This window comes from Echeneis naucrates, chromosome 8, assembly GCF_900963305.1.
Source record: "Echeneis naucrates chromosome 8, fEcheNa1.1, whole genome shotgun sequence".
Classification (NCBI taxonomy): domain Eukaryota; kingdom Metazoa; phylum Chordata; class Actinopteri; order Carangiformes; family Echeneidae; genus Echeneis; species Echeneis naucrates.
Window position 1 is genome coordinate 12,763,630 of NC_042518.1, and position 19,398 is coordinate 12,783,027.

The following is a 19,398-nucleotide window of genomic DNA, read 5'->3' on the forward strand; positions in this document are numbered from 1 at the left end:
GGAGTGTGAAGCCAGCCAGACTGTAGTATCTCCTGTAAAGACTCAATTTTATTGTTTTTGTCACCCTTTTTTTTGGTTTGCTTTTGTTTTGTTCTGGTAATGGAGTGTAAAATAGTGTACACCACAGGGAGAGATAGCACGATGTGTCGACTCATACAGGTGTAGCTCTGTTGGAAAGCCTCTTACTCTGCTGATATTTGACATTTTATTGGGCATCAGCTCCGTCGTCTTCCGACAGCAGCAGTTTCTGACTGGTTCAGCTGAGCTCAGGTTACGTTTCAGCACACCTGTACCAGCTCTTCTCGGACAAAATAATCTGATCGCCACAGACATCGAAAAGGAATTGAAAGTGTAGACAGGTGTAAAATTCATATCTCATACGCAATAAAACTCAAACAAAGCTTTAAAGAAACCCCACTGCCTCAGTCCCATTTGTGTGTTTACAAATGTGTCCAAATGTCATGGTATATTATTTCACAATTCCTTTTGTTCTTATCTTTTGTTTTTATCTTATTCCTCTGAGATTAAAGAGCAGAACAAATGTTATATTTCAATTTAGAGACCAATTTAATCCTCCAGAAGGAGACTTTTATCACATATTAAGAGTTACAGACAGCAGAGTTGCCTGTAAATTACCAAAGGGGTCATCATCTAGATGGCCCTGATGATGCTATTGGGTGCATTTTGGGATACTTAGCTCATAAGTGAGAACCTGATACATCCACAGTGAAACGGCTAGAGTGAAAATCTGATCTGAACTAGAGGAGACGCAAACTTTAAGCTAGAACAGTACTTGGTGGTGGCGGATGATGCTTCACAGTGCTGCACCAACACAACTACAGAGAAGAAGGCAGATGGAGAAGCAGCTATTGTTTTGATAGCTCATTCTTTAAGTTTTGAACAGAATCTCCACAGGAGATTGTTCAGGCCCACATTCTTTTCCACTGACTCGGTTTGCTTTTCCATGGCTGGGGTTCACACCTCTCTGTTCCTTCGATGAACTAAGATGGTACATTGGCCAGGTGCCACCTAATGGTGGAAATTCAGTTTCCCATACGCAGGTTTTCGTATTGTTTCAAGTGCACTTCAAATATTTTTTAGCTAAAATGGGATGGAGTCTCTCAGAAGCTGTCATCGTATGTTGGAATTATATCGTAATTCAACTTGAGCAATAACTTGAGATTTCCATTTGTCATTAGTACATTTTAGTGCTTTTCCCCATGAATTTGATGTAGTAAATACAAGATTCTAAGGAGAATAAGGTGAGTAAAAATAAAAAAAAATCAAAATAAAATAAAAATAAATAATAATAAAAATAAAAAAAATTTTTAGATTTTAATGATAGGATCTGGAATATGCTCTGAGGATGAATGCTAGCTATCATCCAGGCGTAGATAACTACAATGCAAACCAGCTACGAACATATTGCATATCTTAGTGTCATTGCTACAAACACTTTTCCTGTGTCCTGAGAAGAATTAAAGGAAATGACTGAGTGTGCTGCGCTTTGGATGATTTTAAAGTGAAAAACACAACAAGGGCGCTTAAAGAACAGATGGACTCTATTCTCAGTCACACACCAAAACAAAACAAACAGCAGAGCAGAACAAAATAGAGAAATGAACCGAATTGTTCTATAACCTGCAGTCTTTCCCGAGGAGTCTGACAGATCTTTTGGAAAACGTGGCATCAAAGAAGTACAATTCAAATGAGTGCCTTTGCAAAAGTGTAATTGATTGTTGTGTTTTGTTTACACCTGGCTGTTACTTGTCTTACAATCATCACCTACTGAGGTCACAGTTTGCCTGCCAAGTGAAATCCTTTGTGTTTCACATAAAAAAAAACCACACTGTAAGAACATGAAAAAAGGTAGATGTAGAAACGGAGGAGTAGAATAGAAAAGAAGAGATGATGGACTGATGGAGAGAGAGAGAGAGAGAGGAGGAGTGATATGGGTGTGCTGACTCACTCTGACCCTTCTGCCTGCTTCACCAGTGGCATCATGGGTATTTATACATTGGTGTAGGCTTTTCAGCCCCCTTATATAAGCCTTTACACACACACACACAAACACACACACACAAACACAGGGGGAGGTACACAGGGTGAATGGCATGTTTTAATAACATTATCGACTTTCTTCTTCTTTTTTTTCTTTATCATCTTACTCTCATTCTTCCTGTGTTCCTCCTGCTGCATTGGCTTCTTTGAGTCTCCCACCCTTCTCATAAGGAGGTGCCCTTTTCACTCAGACCGTAGGAAGAAACAGAAACAACATCAGTAGCCTGGCTTTCCCAGACCTGTTTAAACGCTGCACCACATCTGCCAGGCCATAGTCAAAGAGAGGCTGTGCAGCCAGTCAGTCACTACAGGAGTCCGTGTGAAGATCAAATCATCATCTATTGCCTCAACTGGCAACCAAACATCTCCTTTCAGTCAGAAAGTATCCAGCCTTTCGTACCAAATGCAAATGTGCGAGTCCATTATTCTCAACGGAGGGTGTGTCCTCATGTGTTCACCATCCAGACCATTTTTTTCCCCCCAAAGCCTGTCTCATAGTATGTCATTGTTATGCAGAAATCACTTGAGTAGTTGTAGAAGTCCTCACATTGTTTAGATCCTTGTTAGGAAGAAAAGTACGCCACCGTTTTAGGTGAGACCAACACTTAAATGCATGGCAAAGCATGGCATCTATTTCCATTTTTATGCTGATGACAGCCAAATATATGTGCCACTGAAAAAGATGCCTTTTCTTTGAAACCACCTTTAGCATGCCTTGATGACATTAAAGCCTGGACGGCTTTACATTTTTTAAACTTCAATGAAAGGAAAACAGAAGTGATGGTGTTTGGTCCCAATGGTTCTTGTAGCTGCCCCACTATTGATCTGGGTTCTCTACATTGTATGTGAAGCCAACAATTTCTAACCTGGGTTTCAAGATAGACAGTCATTTTAAACTGGACCGACAAATCAGTGCAGTTGTTAAGTCCAGCTTTTTCCACCTTAGGCAGCTGGCAAAGGTGAAGCCACTTCTTAGACGACAGCACTTTGAGACAGTAATCCATGCCTTCATCATGTCGCGCTTGGATTACTGTAACTCACTTTATTATGGAGTCAGTCAGTCTTCCCTTTCACATCTCCAGATGGTCCAGAATGCGGCAGCTCGTCTTTTGACCGGAACGCATAAGATTCTTTTATTTGTTTTTAAATCCTTACCTCTCTGAGCTGCTTCACCCCTACGCCTCCTGCCCAGCTGCTCCTGGGGGTACCGAGGTCTTTTCTCTGTTGCTGCTCCCTCTTTGTGGAATGACTTGCCCCTCCACATTACACAAGCCCCCTCACTGTCGATTTTTAAAACCCTTCCAAAAATGAAATACTGTAGCCCAGGTGATGTGCTACTACCACTATAGATTAGTAAATATGACTAATTAGAGAGCCATTTGCTGTAGCATTGAACCTGGCTGCTGAATCTGGGGCATCACTGCACAGCATGCCACTGCGTCTCACATGCACAGACAAACACACACTTTGGCAGCTCATTAGAGGAAAAAGGCTGTGCACAACATCAGTGTTCTGCCAACATTTCATAAACAGAATATACCAGAACAAGGAGAGGAAAGGACAAGGGGAAGATTAGGGAATGAAAGTGATGAGGCTGAAAAGACCAAATAAACTCGCTATGACTTCATTGCAACAGAGAAGTAGGTTTTAAAAAAACATGAATTTAGTATGAGATGGTGTAACATCATGTAATAGGTAGGCTCTGTGTCAATTTTAGTGTGTCCTTCCTCCTTTTTTCACACTGTATTGTTGTCGAAAGGGTCTGATGTGAGGATGATATTGACTGTTGTTACATAATGATGTCATGTGACTGTTTGGAAGAGGCAAAACTGACAAAACCAGTTCTGAGTTCTAGTCGTGTGTGTGTGTGTGTGTGTGTGTGTGTGCACGGGAGAGGGACAGAGGATGTACTGATTGTGAAGTTTGGCGCACCAGACAACCATTTTATAAACAAGTGCTTCATATTGAAGTGATACAGCATCATTTAAATTCCAACTAGCATGCATGAATTTATATCATGAAAAAGGATGAGAAAAAGAACTGAACCCTTCTAAAATGCAGTCGGTGAATCATGTCAGCAGGGCAGCAAAGAATGATTGCTTTCACCACAGATTCATCTGGTAAATATTTTTTTTGCGGTTAATTGATTATGTTGAAATATGTTGAGCAGCCTTTAAATAATTAGTGTTTCTGGTCCAAAAATGAAGCTACTTCATTTTCACTTAATTATGCTTCAAAAATACATGCAGAAAATTGTCAAAATTGTATTCAAGAGGCTGGTGGAGGGGACTGTTGCATGCAGTGGCATGTCCTCTCTTGGAAAAAGGCTCTTGAAAAACATTGGTTTTGGGACAAAAAGCAATCATGTTAGCATGTGCTTGGGAGTAACACAGGTCAGAAAACTACGGAGAAGTAAAAGAAACTGAAGTTAAACAGTGTAACTGAAGCAGGTTTTAGCTGCAGAAAAAGTTTTTATTTTTTCGTTGAGATTTATTGAGAGATTCTTGTAAATGGGCCAGTTTGAACAGAATATTAGCGGCGCCCTTTTGGATGAGGTCGATTATGTAACTTACCACTCAGCCACGTGTTACAGGTAGACTCTACAGGTGCATTACATGGCTGCTCACCTCTGCAGCAACATAAGTCCAAGTTATAGCTGCATTAATGAGAGCGGGAGAGCTCGAGACGAAAAAGGAAACAGAAAGATGTGGTTAAACTGTATTAGTAACTCCGCCTAACTCTGTCAGTGTCATCCATGGATATTTAATGTACACAATTAATAATGAAGGCACGTGGGCAGGGGGCCAGCCACACCAGAGTCAGACTGAGATCTGTAGACAAAGGGCACCAAGGGGGCACGGTTTGTGTGCCTGTGTGTGTGATTGATTGTTATTTTGTTTAGTTTTTTTATTCTTGTTTTCTTGTCTTCAGTAAAGACCATGCCGTGATGGGAAAATAATTATTTGCATATGAGACATGTTCGTACCAGGCAGATGGGAATGGTGGAGCAGGATGAAGGATGTGGTGTGCTGAAGGCTTCAGGAAAGATCTGCTATGGCTTTTTGGGCTCAGCAGACCTCATGGGACGCTGCGAGAGATTTAATGTTAGAATGAGAGAGACAAAAATAGGGAGGACGGGGAAATGAGAAGAAACAGACGCGTACGGCAGCTGTTCATGATGGGACGAGGGATTGAGGAATGATCCCGCTCCTCATCTTCAGCTAAATTATCTCTGTCCAAATGATGTCGTAGTAATATCACAGGAGAAAATAAAAGAAGATAAATTAGATATGCTATATCTTATAAAGAGAGATGGTGATTTCTAACAATCTGGTTGTTTTTTTTTTCTCCCAAAAAAAATATTAGTTCTTCTCAATCTGATATTTATATATATACAGGTACTTTTCGGATTAAGATGCTCAACTATGCCATTCACTACATTATCCCTCAAAAAGCAGTATGCATTTTCAGTATGCTTTAAGAACTGATTTTAATATGGCTTGTACAGCCTTGAAGAGGCAAAACCTTATAGTAAATATAGTTAACGCTTTTTCTCCACCTGCTACATGCAACAAAATGTTACTTTCGCGTAGATTCATCAGTGATGACAATCTAATAGATTCACAAGGGGAGAGTTTTTACTTCAGATACAATAAAAAAAACTTTCACTTGCCAATACTGCCACATGTATTACTTTTAATTAAGTAAGCAAATCATCTGAATACATAATAAAATGTCATTAAAGTACCTTATACTCCATATTTATCTTTCCATCCATGTGAAAAAGTGCAAAAGTTGACTGAATGCCATGTCAAAAACTGCCATTAATGCATGACTAGGTACAATCCAATGTGATCTATAATAACACCAACAGTTCTCAGGTACTGCTTCTAGCTTTTCATACATAGCTTTTCATTGATTGTAGTTGTTTATTAGTGATAAGGTGACGGATCGGTGTACTTTCATCTTTCAACACCAACCTTGAGCCTTATTGCTGGCCCTGTATTTGGGCTGACCATGACACACTTCTGTGGCTACGCAGCATGTCACACCACAGATAGTTTCTCTACCACACGTCGAGCGTTATTACAGAAGGCGTACATATACCCCTTCTCTCCCACCTTCTAAGCTCACGGCCCATCAACTCTCTGCTTCACTTAACCCAGCAGGGTTTTCGTCTGTCCTTTGCCTCTGTGAGCTTGACCAGCTGGCATGGCGTAATGTGTACGGATTATGTCACCTGCCTTTTTGAACCTCTATCATCATAAACAGGTGTGTAGCGTCAGCTCAATAGGGAGGGAGCAGTGCTACTTATAATGGTGACAGAGGCCAGAGCGAGGTTGGGATTTCGGTTAAGGGGGCCACACTTCATTTCTGACAAGGTATACTTTAGGTATTGGTTTGTTTTTTTTTTGTTGTTGTTTTGGCCCAAGTGTCTTATCTTTAGAGACAATAAACACAATCTGTGAGTGTGTGTGTGCGTGCGTGCGTGCGTGTGTGTGTGTGTTTTGATAAGGGATTTGGAAGTAGAAAGACTCTAAAAGAATAGCTGCCTTGGAGCCATATGTGCACACGGTTCTCACCATCTCTATCTCTATCCCCCCACCCCACCCCACTCACTCTGTGTGTCAATCTGCAATATCACGGGAATGAGTGGGTGGGCTTTGTTTTTGTGTGTGTGTGTGTGTGTGTGTTGTATCATTGCAGTGAGTGGGTGGAGTGAGGATATTGTGTGGGAGTGAAGTACCATTGAGGTGCCCATGATTTGTGCGCGTGTGTGTGTTGGAGAGGAAATCTTTGTATTAATTATAACCCCTCTGATGATGAGATAGAATTAAACAAAACTTGAAAGAATAACGGCACATGGAACAGCAGGAGCGACCACTGACAGAGAAAATGTTACCTTAACATGTTTTTAACATGTTGAATTATAGATTTTTGCTCTTTTAACTGTCCTTCTGTGTAGAGAGAGAAGCTCGGCATGTGCTCATTTCATATGAAACTCCCTCATGCTTATTTGACCTTCCCTAACCCTAATTCTTCAAATTCTTAGTATCAAGTACTATTGTTTTTTTTGTTTTTTTTTTTTTTAGTTGTAGTTTTAAAAAGGCAGCATGGATTGTTCCTCATATTAGCAAAATATGTTTTACATGATCCAAAGAAGATGTAGCAAATAACTTCCCACCTGCAGACCGTGCCTGACTCGTAAAGATCGTTCCCAGTTAGATGATGCACCTGTCAGGTCTAACTGAGAACGTGTGCAACGTAGTTCAGATAGTTTTACTTGATTGAAAGTAGCAATATTCCAATCTCAACCAAATATTAAATATAAATTTAACCAAATATGAATTTCAGTCACATATGATTAATTATCTGATTGATAAATTGTCGATGGGGAACTTTGGACTTTTTTTTTTTTTTTTCCCCCCCAAAGTCACAAAGTCGGGGATGATGTCTTCTAAAATGTCGGGTCTGTGCAACCAACAAATTGAGTGCTTTAGCACAAAATTAATTAAAAGACAAACTGATGAACAAAACAGTTTTGTTTTTTTTTGTCAAGTCATTAAACTGATTAACCCAAATATGAATGAAACTCTCCACTCCCATAAAGGTTTTGCAATTTACAAGAATTATTTTTGTTTCTCTCCTTTTGTGTTTTGTGTTTTGCTTTATTATTTCACTAGTTGCTCTCTAACCTGCTGCGGCTGCTGCTATCACCGAAACCTTTGCTGTTCGCTACATTTATAGCACTTGTCTCTCGCTCGCTCTCTCTTTCTCCCTATGAAATCATGTAGATTGTTAATGTGTGTGAGATTGGGCGATATTTTTAGCCTCCTATATTCGTCTTGCCTGTCAGTGGGGCTGACTTTGATCAGGGTGGGAGATGACAGACCCCCCCCCCCCCCCCCCCCCCCCCATGCATCAACTCTGTCACATGTTTCTGCACTGCTGATTGTTACCAACCTGAGAAACGGAGCCATGTTCTGCTTTTCATCTGTGTTGATTGTTGATTCTGAATGTTGATTCTGACTGTGCAGGCTTTCTTTGATTTCTCGTGTGTGTTCCTGTATGTATTTGTTATTTTCAACAAATCTGCACCTTGGGGGGGGGGGGGGGCGACGCAAAAGCATGCCTATTATGCAAATGCAGAGTTTTATATACTCTGTTGATGGCGAACCGTAAACACGAAGAAATGAATGCTAATCATATTATCATTTTGATAAGAGTTTTGCTTCCGCGCATACTATAAAAAATGAAGTTCCATTTCAGATTACAATGTAGACATTTTGAAGGTGCTCTTATCCACAGTGGCTTACAATGAGTCAGCGGTGCAGGAGTGACAATAAGAGTGTGTGGGTGTTAAAAGAGAAGCACAGCATCCCTCTGTACATTTACCACTCCTAAAGCTTTTCATAGGTTAAGTAAATGCCGCTTCTAACAGCTCCGCCATGGCAAAATAACTCGCTTTTCCTCAAGCTTCTAAATCATCTGTAATCTTGCTGGAACTTGACTTGTACTTTGATGTCAATTTAAAACTGCACTTTAACATATTAAATTCTCCAAAGTCCTCTAGCAGTGATTACGTGATGTAATGTGCATAGCAGTGGTATCATTCTAAATGTCACTATAATTTATACAGTAAACACACTTCCATGTGTTATATAATCTGTCTTCACAATAGCAGTGAATAAATTTCCCCTCTCTCTCTTTCTCCCTGTCTCCACAGTGTGTTGTTTCGTGGTTCACAAACGCTGCCATGAGTTTGTCACTTTCTCCTGTCCCGGAGCTGATAAAGGACCTGCATCAGATGTGAGTACAAATAAATGAATCATTTTAACTCTATAATAGCGCAATAATGAAAGACAGCTGGAGCAAGAGGAAGACAGAAATTGTGGAGACAGTTCCAGCTCATGAGCCCCAGTCACCTGTCACCATCAGTGTGACGACCGAGCAGCCTCCATCATTTTCTCTCTTCTCATTTACCTTTTTTCTTGTCTGCAAGGTTACACTTTACAAACACACACGTTTCTGATACACTCAATATGGCAATGTAGTTATCTATAAAACGTGACAGTGTAGCTACCCAGCACGAATTTTTGGAAACAAAAGGCGTCATTGGGAAGGATGTTTAATAACTGTTTTGAGCTCTGATCATCAGATAAGAGTCTTACAAATCCAAATGTGCGCCTTTTGTCACGTCAAAATATGGATATATTTTCTCAACAGAGCACCACAGTTCAGTCAAAACTTGTCTAATGTTGACTAATGCTGGTCCCCAAATACACTGGAAACGAAACGGCGTCGCTGATGGGGACCTTACACCAGCATTTTTATTTATTAAAGTACCTGATGACTATTTGGCTGTGGAACAGGTCACCCGCATACAACCCTGAATTATCACTGTACAGACAATCTTTCAGTGCATCACTTTAGGTTAGCTATTTTTTTTTTTTTTTTTTGCTTCTCACACACACGTCAAATCATTTTGAAATCTTCTGTTGAACCAAAAACAGACATTCTGCAGCAAACTTGCATATCTACTTCTAAATAGTCATGCCAGTCTTTATAAAATTCATGAAGTAAAATTGTTAGTTATTCATGAAGCAAGCTATTAAAGTAAATTTATGTTGATTCTTATACAACATGTATACTGCACTCTGTTTGCATGTTCCCGTAATTCATGAATGTCATCAAATGAAACATTTCATACACCCTTTATTTATACGCATAGTGTGCACAGTATTGAAGTTGAAGGTTGAAAGTGGTGCCCCAAATTATTTTGATAATTCTCATTGAATATTCTCTCCTTCTTCTTATCTGCACCTGCAACAGGAAATGCCTTTAAGTGGTACTTTATGATAATCTCAAACACCCTGTCAACAGTCTTTTCGATGACTGATGCTCTTACAATGCAACACTGTTCTATAGACTGTCCTGTCAAGAGGATCAAATTAGTTACATTTCTTCTCTGAAGTGCACTCTCAGGATGCCACCCTCATCCTCTCAAAAACCCAGGGGTCCCAAAGTTCCTTTGCCACATCCTTACGTGACTCTGAAGTGCCTTCTCAGTCTGACAAGTACACTCAGTGAGCCGCCTCCAGAGGAAATGTTTAGCTTCCTGGGGTGGATTCTGTATGAGTCTAACTGAGAACTGATAAGCCTCCGCTGTCCTCTGTCTATTTTTATTTATTTATTTTTTTTTGACAATTTCTATCTGAAGATCTTATTTTTATGTTATTTTTATCTTCACTTTCTCAATAATAACTTTATCTAGAACATTTGAAATTTTCCATTAACACCATAAATTACCTAGGCTCAGTGCCAGATACATGCTGGTACTGGGAAAAAATCTTACAGAATGCATTATCATACATTGAATGATATTATGTAGGGCTACAACTAGCTATTGTTTTCATTATCATTTCATCTGACAGTTGTTTTCTCGTTTAATTGCTGATGTAGTTTTCCACAGATCATGGTGGCAGTCACAAAATATTAATATTTATTTGGTGTTTTGCTGATTATCTTTGAAAAAAAAAAAAAAAGAATTATCAGAGTAATTATGGATTAGTTTTTGATGCTCGAATTGACTGATAGCTGCAGCTCAAGTATTATTTCTGCTGTGAGTTTAGATCCATTTTCTTGATAACAAACAAATTCAGGCAGAACCAGGAAGTTGTTTCATCACCTGCTTCACCATGATTGGCTCATTCACAGCTGAATGCTTTGTAAAAAAAAAAATATTTTCATTTTAAAATCCTACATTATAAATGTTCATGTTTGCTGCATTTGTTGGCACATCACTAGCTTTTTTGTGCTCCCATCAGCAGAGCAGCACAAACCTGGAGCAGGATGGCTGTATGTCACATGGCCACTACAGACACAACAGTGCCCATAAGAACTAATCAACGTAATAGTTTCCTTTCATTGCATTTCCGACTGCTCGGTTGAATAATCCTCCATCTACTGTAAGATGTTTTTACAGTACACTCTTTTTCTGACACTTCTCCATATTTCTATATTTGGCATACATTTATACATTTAACTCCTCACTTGATTAGTTTTTCCTCCATTGTGTCTCTCTTTCTACACCTCTGTCTCTATAGCTAACTCTGTTCCGTACATCCTCTATTTAAATGCCACTCCACCCAGGGGGCCCCTGCTCTTAATTACGGGGCCTCACCACCTCCACGGTGTCATTTCCTTAATGAGTTCATGGCCTTATGACCTCAGGTACTGCGCAGTGGGAATGGAAGGCAGCACTGCTCCAAACTAGCTTCCTATTTAGATACAGGGGACAGGAAGACAGGTAGCTTCATATGATGATTATAGAAGGAAGCCTTAAGTCGAGAATGTTCACAATGCACAGTTTTTTGAGTCACAATTTGTAATTCCTTACATATCATGTAAATTTGATATATATGTATGTGTGTGTGTATGTATATATATATATATATATATATATATATATATATATATATATATATATGTATATATATGTATATATGTATATGTATATATATATTGCATATTTCTTATTACAGATATTTGCATGCTTGCTAAATCACAGAATCAATCAGACATGTTGTCATTTGATCATAAAAAAAAAAATGGTCACAGAACATTGGGGAAGGGACCTAGTTGAAGATTTTCTAATGACACTGTCAGATTTGTACAGCTCAACACATTGTTTTCACCCACGCACACCTGCACACAAGTGGCTCTTCTTCTTCTCTGGAACTAGAAACACTGAAAGAGCAGTACATTTCCCTCAGTTACCAGCCTGACGACTTTATCCGTCAAATACTTATTTTCAATAATAAATGATGAGGAGGAGTCATACTGCGCTGGTGTGTGCTTTTCTTCTCTTAAGAGAAGATAATAGCAATATCTAAATGATCTCTGACTGAGGCAGATTCTTGCCTTGTACAACATTCTCAGTTCAAGTGCCATAATTTTTTGTCACCATTTCAAAATTCAAGTGCACTGCTTTGCTGATACGGTAGCCAAATATTTACAGATTCAAAAGATTCTTGGAGCTAGTACAGTAGCATCACTGTGAAGCCGTGATGATCAACAAAAATGTAATCAATTTAACAAAAAGTTGGCAATCATTTAGTAGTAGTTTAGTTTTTGGTGCCAAAATGGACTCTTTTAACTTGGGTTAATGCTGCTTTAGTTTTTTGTTAATGATAATAAACGGAATATTAGTGAACCCTGAGAACTTGTGATTGGTAGTTTTTATAATTTTATTGACCAATATAGAAAAATAATTAACTGGGACAATAAAAAGCAATAGAGTTGGTAGGATTTGCACCCCTGTGTCAGAGCATGAATAAGATTAATATCAGAATGAAGGGCTACGTTTCATGGTGCCGTCAAGCTGTTCATGTTGGTGAGGTCACATCCATTTGGAAATGGCAGAGCAAGACATGTTTTCGGAGTGACAACAGACAAATGAAGCTACAGAGCAGGAAGCAGTGTGCCGAGAGAAGACGTGTTCAGGATGACCTGTAACATTGTCTCGCTGTCTGCGTCTGTCAGCCCACCTCTCCCATTTTACCTCCTGCCAGTCCCTCGCTCCTCCTCTCTCCGTCAGCTATGTATGTTTAAAAGGAGAAGTCAATTATAGATCTGGGTTAATAGAATGGTTTTCCTGTGGGAAAGGTCGAAGGATGAGCTTCTCTAATGAAACCTACATTTCAGGCCCGCAGCCCCACTAATGGTATAGAATCTGGTGTGTGTCTGTGTGTATGTACCTGGTAACACAGCTCCAAACTAGTTTAACAATAACTACATTTGTTTCTATAAAACCGGTAATTGAGTTACTCGAATGCCATGGGATCGATTGTCTGAGAGAGATTTGAAGGGATTTTTGTCACTAATTGGACTTGAATGATACTTTTTAATTACATTAGCAATCAAATTTAGTCACAAAACATCATCAAGTGACTTCAGTGGGTTCAGATTCGGCACAATTGCTTTACATGTGTTTTCTTTGGCGCTTCTATCTGACTCTTTAAGTCTCACTGAAAATTGATGAAATGAAAGGAGTCATAGCAGTCAAGTTTTACAATTAAATAAAAATACAATTCAAGAGAGTGACAGTTTCAAATACGGCAGCTGATTACAGATAATTACAGTAATTCAACACAATTTGTAAGCATTGACTTAGGACAGCCCATTAACGATACACAAAACAAATGAAAATTGGGCAAAAAAGGGACACGGCATTGCTTAAATGGTCAGGCACTGATGTCAGAGGCCTTTCTGTCATCATACAGCTGAAGAAGATTCTTCACCCGACTCAAGGACATCGTAGTTCATTTCGCTCATAAATGCAAGAGCTCAGATCACTCCATGGAGCATTCTCACTTTAACTCCACTAAAAAGGGATTTTTTTTTCTCAACTCGCTGCATTACACTGTCAGTCCTCTTAGATATGAGTGCTGTCCAGAGAGCAGGCTGCGGCACTTCAGCAGCGGCCATGGTCTTAAGTTCTTTGTCCCATGAATGACACTGACCAGCCAACCAGAGTCTGACGTTCTGCTCTTTATTAGTCTGAGGCACCTTTTCACCTGAATGCTAACCGAGACAGACTTTTGCTGAGATGGTCTCACATGTGCTCCGACATTCACTCGCTACCCCGACAAAAACCAGAGAGACTCAGGTTATGACACGCACAGAAAGGGTGTGATTTTGCAATAGTACAGCTTTAGATCTTGTTTACTGGACTTTTGATAAAACATGTTCTCATTTTGTTTGTCTGTAAAGGAGGTTAATGCACGATTTTTATTGTAAAACACCCCCCCTCCAAAAAAAAAAAAAAAAGAAAAAAGATCAAACAAACAAGGAGCAATTCTCAAGCCTCTATCATAAACAGAGATGTGATGTCTTGGCTGGAAGTCTGAGTAAGTTGAGCAAAGCGATAAGATCTCCACTGACGGAAAATGTCTGTGGAGATCCTATCTCCTATCTCCAATTGCATGCTGTAGCAACAAAAATACGATTTCACACGGAAAATAAATATGAGCAAAAGTCATATATCCTGCTATAATGATATAGTTAACAGTATGTGTGACCAGATGGTTAAAAAAAACTGCACGAAAACCACAAGACAACCTCTGAGAGAGGAGGAGGGCCGGCAAAGTGAGGAAGATAAATCATAATTACCACATGAAGAGAGGGGAAAAGTAGAGGAATTATAGTGAAGATAACATCACAATCCCTCTGCTCACTGTCCGTTCCCCCATGTTTATCAGTTTTTCATTTTCTGATTTCTCTCGTGAATTCATTGCCCCTTACTCTTGTTTGTGTATCTCTCTCAGCAAGATCAACAAGAAATCTCTCAAGCAGTCTCTCACACATGAACACTTAAACATTCTCAGAGGAAGGATTACAAGCTGAAGGGGTGTTAACACAGTATCACTTCATTTCTTTTATCGATGCGGACAGAAAAAGAATGTAGCGCAGTTTCTATTACATTAGATTTGACTCTCTTCTTTGGTGTATGGCCTGTTATTGAATCAGAGTGGGTGGAATGACTTATAAATATAATTTGAGAAGAATGTTTGAAAAAGGAATCAACTCATTTTAACACGAGGAATGCCACTAGTTGAACTTTGCAGCATCTTTGCCCTGTGAAGATTCCCCTTGAATCAGGTTTGCGGCTTTTATGACCTGAACAAATGTACTCAGGGGAAATTATTATTAAGAGTTTAAAAGGTTGGGCCAGCAACAATTAACCAGGTTATAATACAATGAAGTGGATGGAACTCTACTTTATTTGTGTAGGGGTTTAATGAAAAATGGTATAATGAGTAGAAAATGAGGAAAAGTTAGCAGGGACACAGCAGGTTTACGGTGACCTTCCAGTGTATGGAGGAAGAGGAGGATGCCGTTTGATGCCGTTTGGCGGCAGAAAAGTGACATTAACTCGTAAAGTGAGCGGACTGAGGACAAAATCGTGAAAAAAAAAAAACATTTTTATGTCAGTGACTGTGAGTCATGACCCCACCTGCCTGTCTGCTTACCGCACAGCGTGGTGATTGACGTGACAGGATGCGTGTGTGTGTGTTGGGGGGGGGGCGGGGGCGGGCTCGCCTGTTGATGTTGTTAGAGAAAATAATGACGAGCGAACGCTAAATCAAAACAAGAAGGAAAGCATAACGCGAGACAAAGCACAGTGACAAGAAAATTGTCGAAACAGCATGTTCTGGCATCTGCTGCTGATGCTGTGATTGATTTTCAGTTTAGATACCCAAGAACATAACACGTCATAAAATACACTTCTAAGTCCGAGTGCACCCAACCACACCATCCGATCTACTGAAGCAAGACACTGAAACTCAGAAGTTTCACTATGGCCCGAGCAGTCACGTTTTTAATGATCATCCTGGGTCTGCAAATCTCTTTCAGTCTCCTTCTGTGCAACAAAAGTTTTTAGCCATACTCACATCATGGTGGGAGATGTCTTTATTCCAAATGATAATCTAAGCAGGCGGTTTGTGTTCCACCACAGGATGATAACGACCAACCATGTGCCTCTGACATTTTCATCTTTCAGTGTCTGTTGGATGGATTAACCTGAAATATGGCTTCAACATAAAGTTCCAACCCTCAAAATAAATTGCAATGCATTTTTAGTCTGCTGGCATCGTCAGGTCACACATTTTATTTGTTCATACGAACAAAAAAACCTGCAAAACAAACCATCCAGAACTGGAGCTGTACGGTTCAGTATTCATAAAAACGGTACACATTAACAAACATTAGCACGTTAGCTTTGTTGTTGTGATTATCTAAACAAACTGTTGCCATTTCACTGTGCCTGCCAGCTGTGGCATTTCCATCCACCTGTTTCCAAGATCGACTTCTGATTTATAAAGAGGAGGCTGATGATGTTTGTTCCAAGAAATACTTTTTTTTTTTTTTATATGTGAAAGAATGACTTGATTGATTTGAATTCTGGATGGCTGCATTTCTGGCCCATTTGTTACACTTTTATATGGTAAAATTGATTGACACATTGATGATGTGTTGGACCTCATTAAAGTTTGTCTGCCTCTATCTTCTGACATGACTGATGAGTCATAAACAAAGATTGCCTTTTGATTTAAAAAGAAAAAAAAAAAAAAAAAACACGGTGCATGGTGGTAAGGTTTTTGTCCTTGTAAGCTGTTTCTTCTTTTTATCTGATCTTTGAGTTTTCAAGGCAGATACACTTGATCATTAGTGCTCATAAAGAAGCTGGCACGCTCTTTCATCAACCCTCGTATTGCTCCTTGTCTGCTGTTGCTCATCAGTGGAGCTGCAGCAGCACAATGTTCCCTTGTTATTCAGAGCAACAAAAAACAAGCAGGAGGTGGTCTTGTCCTCGAGACAAGACAAGAACCGGTAGGGAAACAAACACACACAGATGCACACGCACAAATGCAAACACATACAATTGTGCAAAAAAATAAATAAATAAATAAAATACGTGCACAGCCAATTGCAGGCTCCAGCACTATCATTCAAACTTAACAAGCATGCACTAACACAGCTCCGAAGACACCTTGGGGAAGCTGGCTATAATTCAGGCAGTCTCAACCTAAATTAAATATTACTTTCCAGGACAGATGTAGAGGAGAAGAAGAAATCAATCAGAACATTTTTCTGGCTCATGGGATGAAAAAACATGAACACACATACTGTTTACACATATTTGACCGACTGGACTTCTTGGCTTGTATGAGAAATGTTTTCCTTAGCAATGAACGCTTCTGAAATTTGATATCATCGAAGCGTCTTAAATGCGAAGAGATCCTTAAGAAACTCATATATCAAAATATAGTTTTATGTCTAACTGCAGAGGAACCCCCTTGGCAGAAAGTAGAACTCCTACACCGAAGTGTCCCCGCTGCCCCACACAACCTGGACAACCTGGTGTGTGTGTGTGTGTGTGTGTGTGTGTGTGTGTGTGTGTGTGTGTGTGTGTGTGTGTGTGTGTGTGTGTGTGTGTGTGTGTGAGAGAGAATTAACCGTCTCAGTGACCATCAGTTGAATGTTGGATGTCTAGAGTTAATGTGTGGGTGAAACCACGGGGTTTTGGTTTGCACATGTGTATACCCACTGAACCGTGGCTGCAGGTGTCACTCACGCACAAACACACACAGACATATATATATATATATATATATATATATATATCTCTACTGTATGGAGACTGGTCCCTGAACCTTTAAACCTAAACTGTTAATCCTTAAACAGCCATTTATCTTGATCCCCACAAAGACCTAAATGTAGTGGGCTCTCAGCTGTCAGACCCCACAAATATGGTAAAATAAGGCCACACACACACACGCACACACACACACACACACACACACACACACACACACACATCAGACAGAAATAGCCCAAGTTTCTGCCCTAGTTACGCCTTCGATAGGAATGTTTATGAAAGAAGAAAAGAGGAACTGTTTTAGTTTTCTTTTCTCAGCTCAAAGCAAATGATCAAATAATGAAAAGCCTGATATTTGTTTTAGGTTTTAGTTTGTCTGGATGTTATTGGGGAACATTTACTTTTTGGGTTTAGAGAAAGGAGGACATCTGGACTCTGTGTGTGTGTGTGTGTGTGTGTGTGTGTGTGTGTGTCTACTCATATCAACTGGTGAAAAGTGAAGATAAAATAAATGAAAAAAGGATAGAAGCTGCCATTTCTGACTTCCTCTCTCTCTCTCTCTCTCTCTCCAGGATCCAAGGGCAAAGCATCGGTTTAAGATCCACACCTACTCCAGCCCAACCTTCTGTGACCATTGTGGCTCTTTGCTCTACGGCCTCATACACCAGGGAATGAGATGTGAACGTATGTGATGTTATGGATCGAAAATGTTAACGTTCGTTCTCAGTCAACATTTTATGGTCTCATCCTTACATCAGTATTTAGACCTATCCTTACATCGATTGTGCCATAAACACACCAACGCAGCCAAGATATTTATGTCGATAAACGTTACAGCTTCTGTCATTACCAGTAACTTTCTACATTTCAGCTTCTCCTTTACCTTGAATCAATCATCCTTTAAAAATGTTGCTATATATCTAAGCGACACTACATATACCTCTCCTCAATATCATTTTAATAGAATATACATATAGACATGACATCACAGATGTACTGTATCTGTGCCTGTCTGTGTGTTTTTCCAGACTGTATGATGAACATCCATAAGCGCTGTGTGGCCAACGTGCCCAGCCTGTGTGGGACAGACCACACCGAGCGGAGAGGTCGCATCCAGATCACTGCTGAGGTCAAGACTAACGTACTCACTGTTACCAGTAAGTGTGACACGCACACTCACACTTACACAAGTATCAATTACAAAGACATTAGTACCGACACTGCTGCAGAATATCAGTCATTTGTCTCCCTCTGTTGGTACAGCTGCTGAGGTGACACTATGCAACAGTTCAAATGAGAATAGCGAGGAATTCGAGACAAATTGTAAACGAGACGGTCCTTCGTGATTTTTATGGGTTAATGAGTCATGCGTGCATTTTAGCGATGTCTTGTCCCAACTGAGATCTCTTGTGGTTCACACATATGCATATGATATTGTAAACTGCGTGTTCGTCTGTGTTCATGGAAGAATCTAACATCTCTGATGCTCCGCCCACAACACAGCCCACAGCCTGGAAAATCCTGAAGTAAGTCAGAACCAGTGCAGACTGCAGGGACCTAATGGGCATTACCTGTCTGTTCTTTAGCATCAATGTTTGTTTGTTTGTTTGTTTGTTTTTTTTTCCTGAAAATAAAAAAGAAAATGAGTAACAAGCTGTCATTTCAACCAGCAAAAGAAAAGGAGGAGTCCGATTTGTTTACAGAGTGTGTCACACATATTCACCCACTGAGGCATTTGTATTTTGCTGTTGGGTTGATGACTGAAGTGGTATCACAGAGCCAGACAAGCAGACATTTGTCTCATTGTCACTAAGACGCCAATCACAGTTTGATGGATGTCACTTACAGCTTTACCACCGGACAGGTTTACATTTATTTTCTTTACAAAGCAGGATTATGGCTCAGATTGTGTTTACTCTCCAGCTCCATGACGTTCTGTGGAGAACCTCTTCACACAGGACTGACATTTACTGTTGGATTTATGCGAAACGCATTACTTACATGACTCCAGCATCATGTTGACCAAGCAAATCGTTATTATTATTGGCTCCAGCCACCCCCACAACCCAGAAAAACGGATAAGCAGTAAGAGATGAATGAATCAATGAATGTCTCATTTCAAAGAGAAAACATTGAATCTGGTCTCTCGTGTTTCCGGCAAAGTTCCCTGA

General features: G+C 39.8%; 1 protein-coding gene across 3 annotated transcripts in view; it reads left to right on the forward strand.

The window, feature by feature from the left end:
• The window catches only part of prkcbb (protein kinase C, beta b), a 78,830-nt gene that overhangs the window by 15,351 nt on the left and 44,081 nt on the right, over positions 1-19,398 (forward strand). For all 3 annotated transcript variants that reach the window (XM_029509184.1, XM_029509183.1, XM_029509182.1), the window contains exons 3-5: positions 8,789-8,871; positions 17,800-17,911; positions 18,256-18,384. In XM_029509184.1, coding sequence (XP_029365044.1) covers positions 8,789-8,871; positions 17,800-17,911; positions 18,256-18,384 — 324 coding nt within the window. The remainder of the gene's footprint in view (positions 1-8,788; positions 8,872-17,799; positions 17,912-18,255; positions 18,385-19,398) is intronic.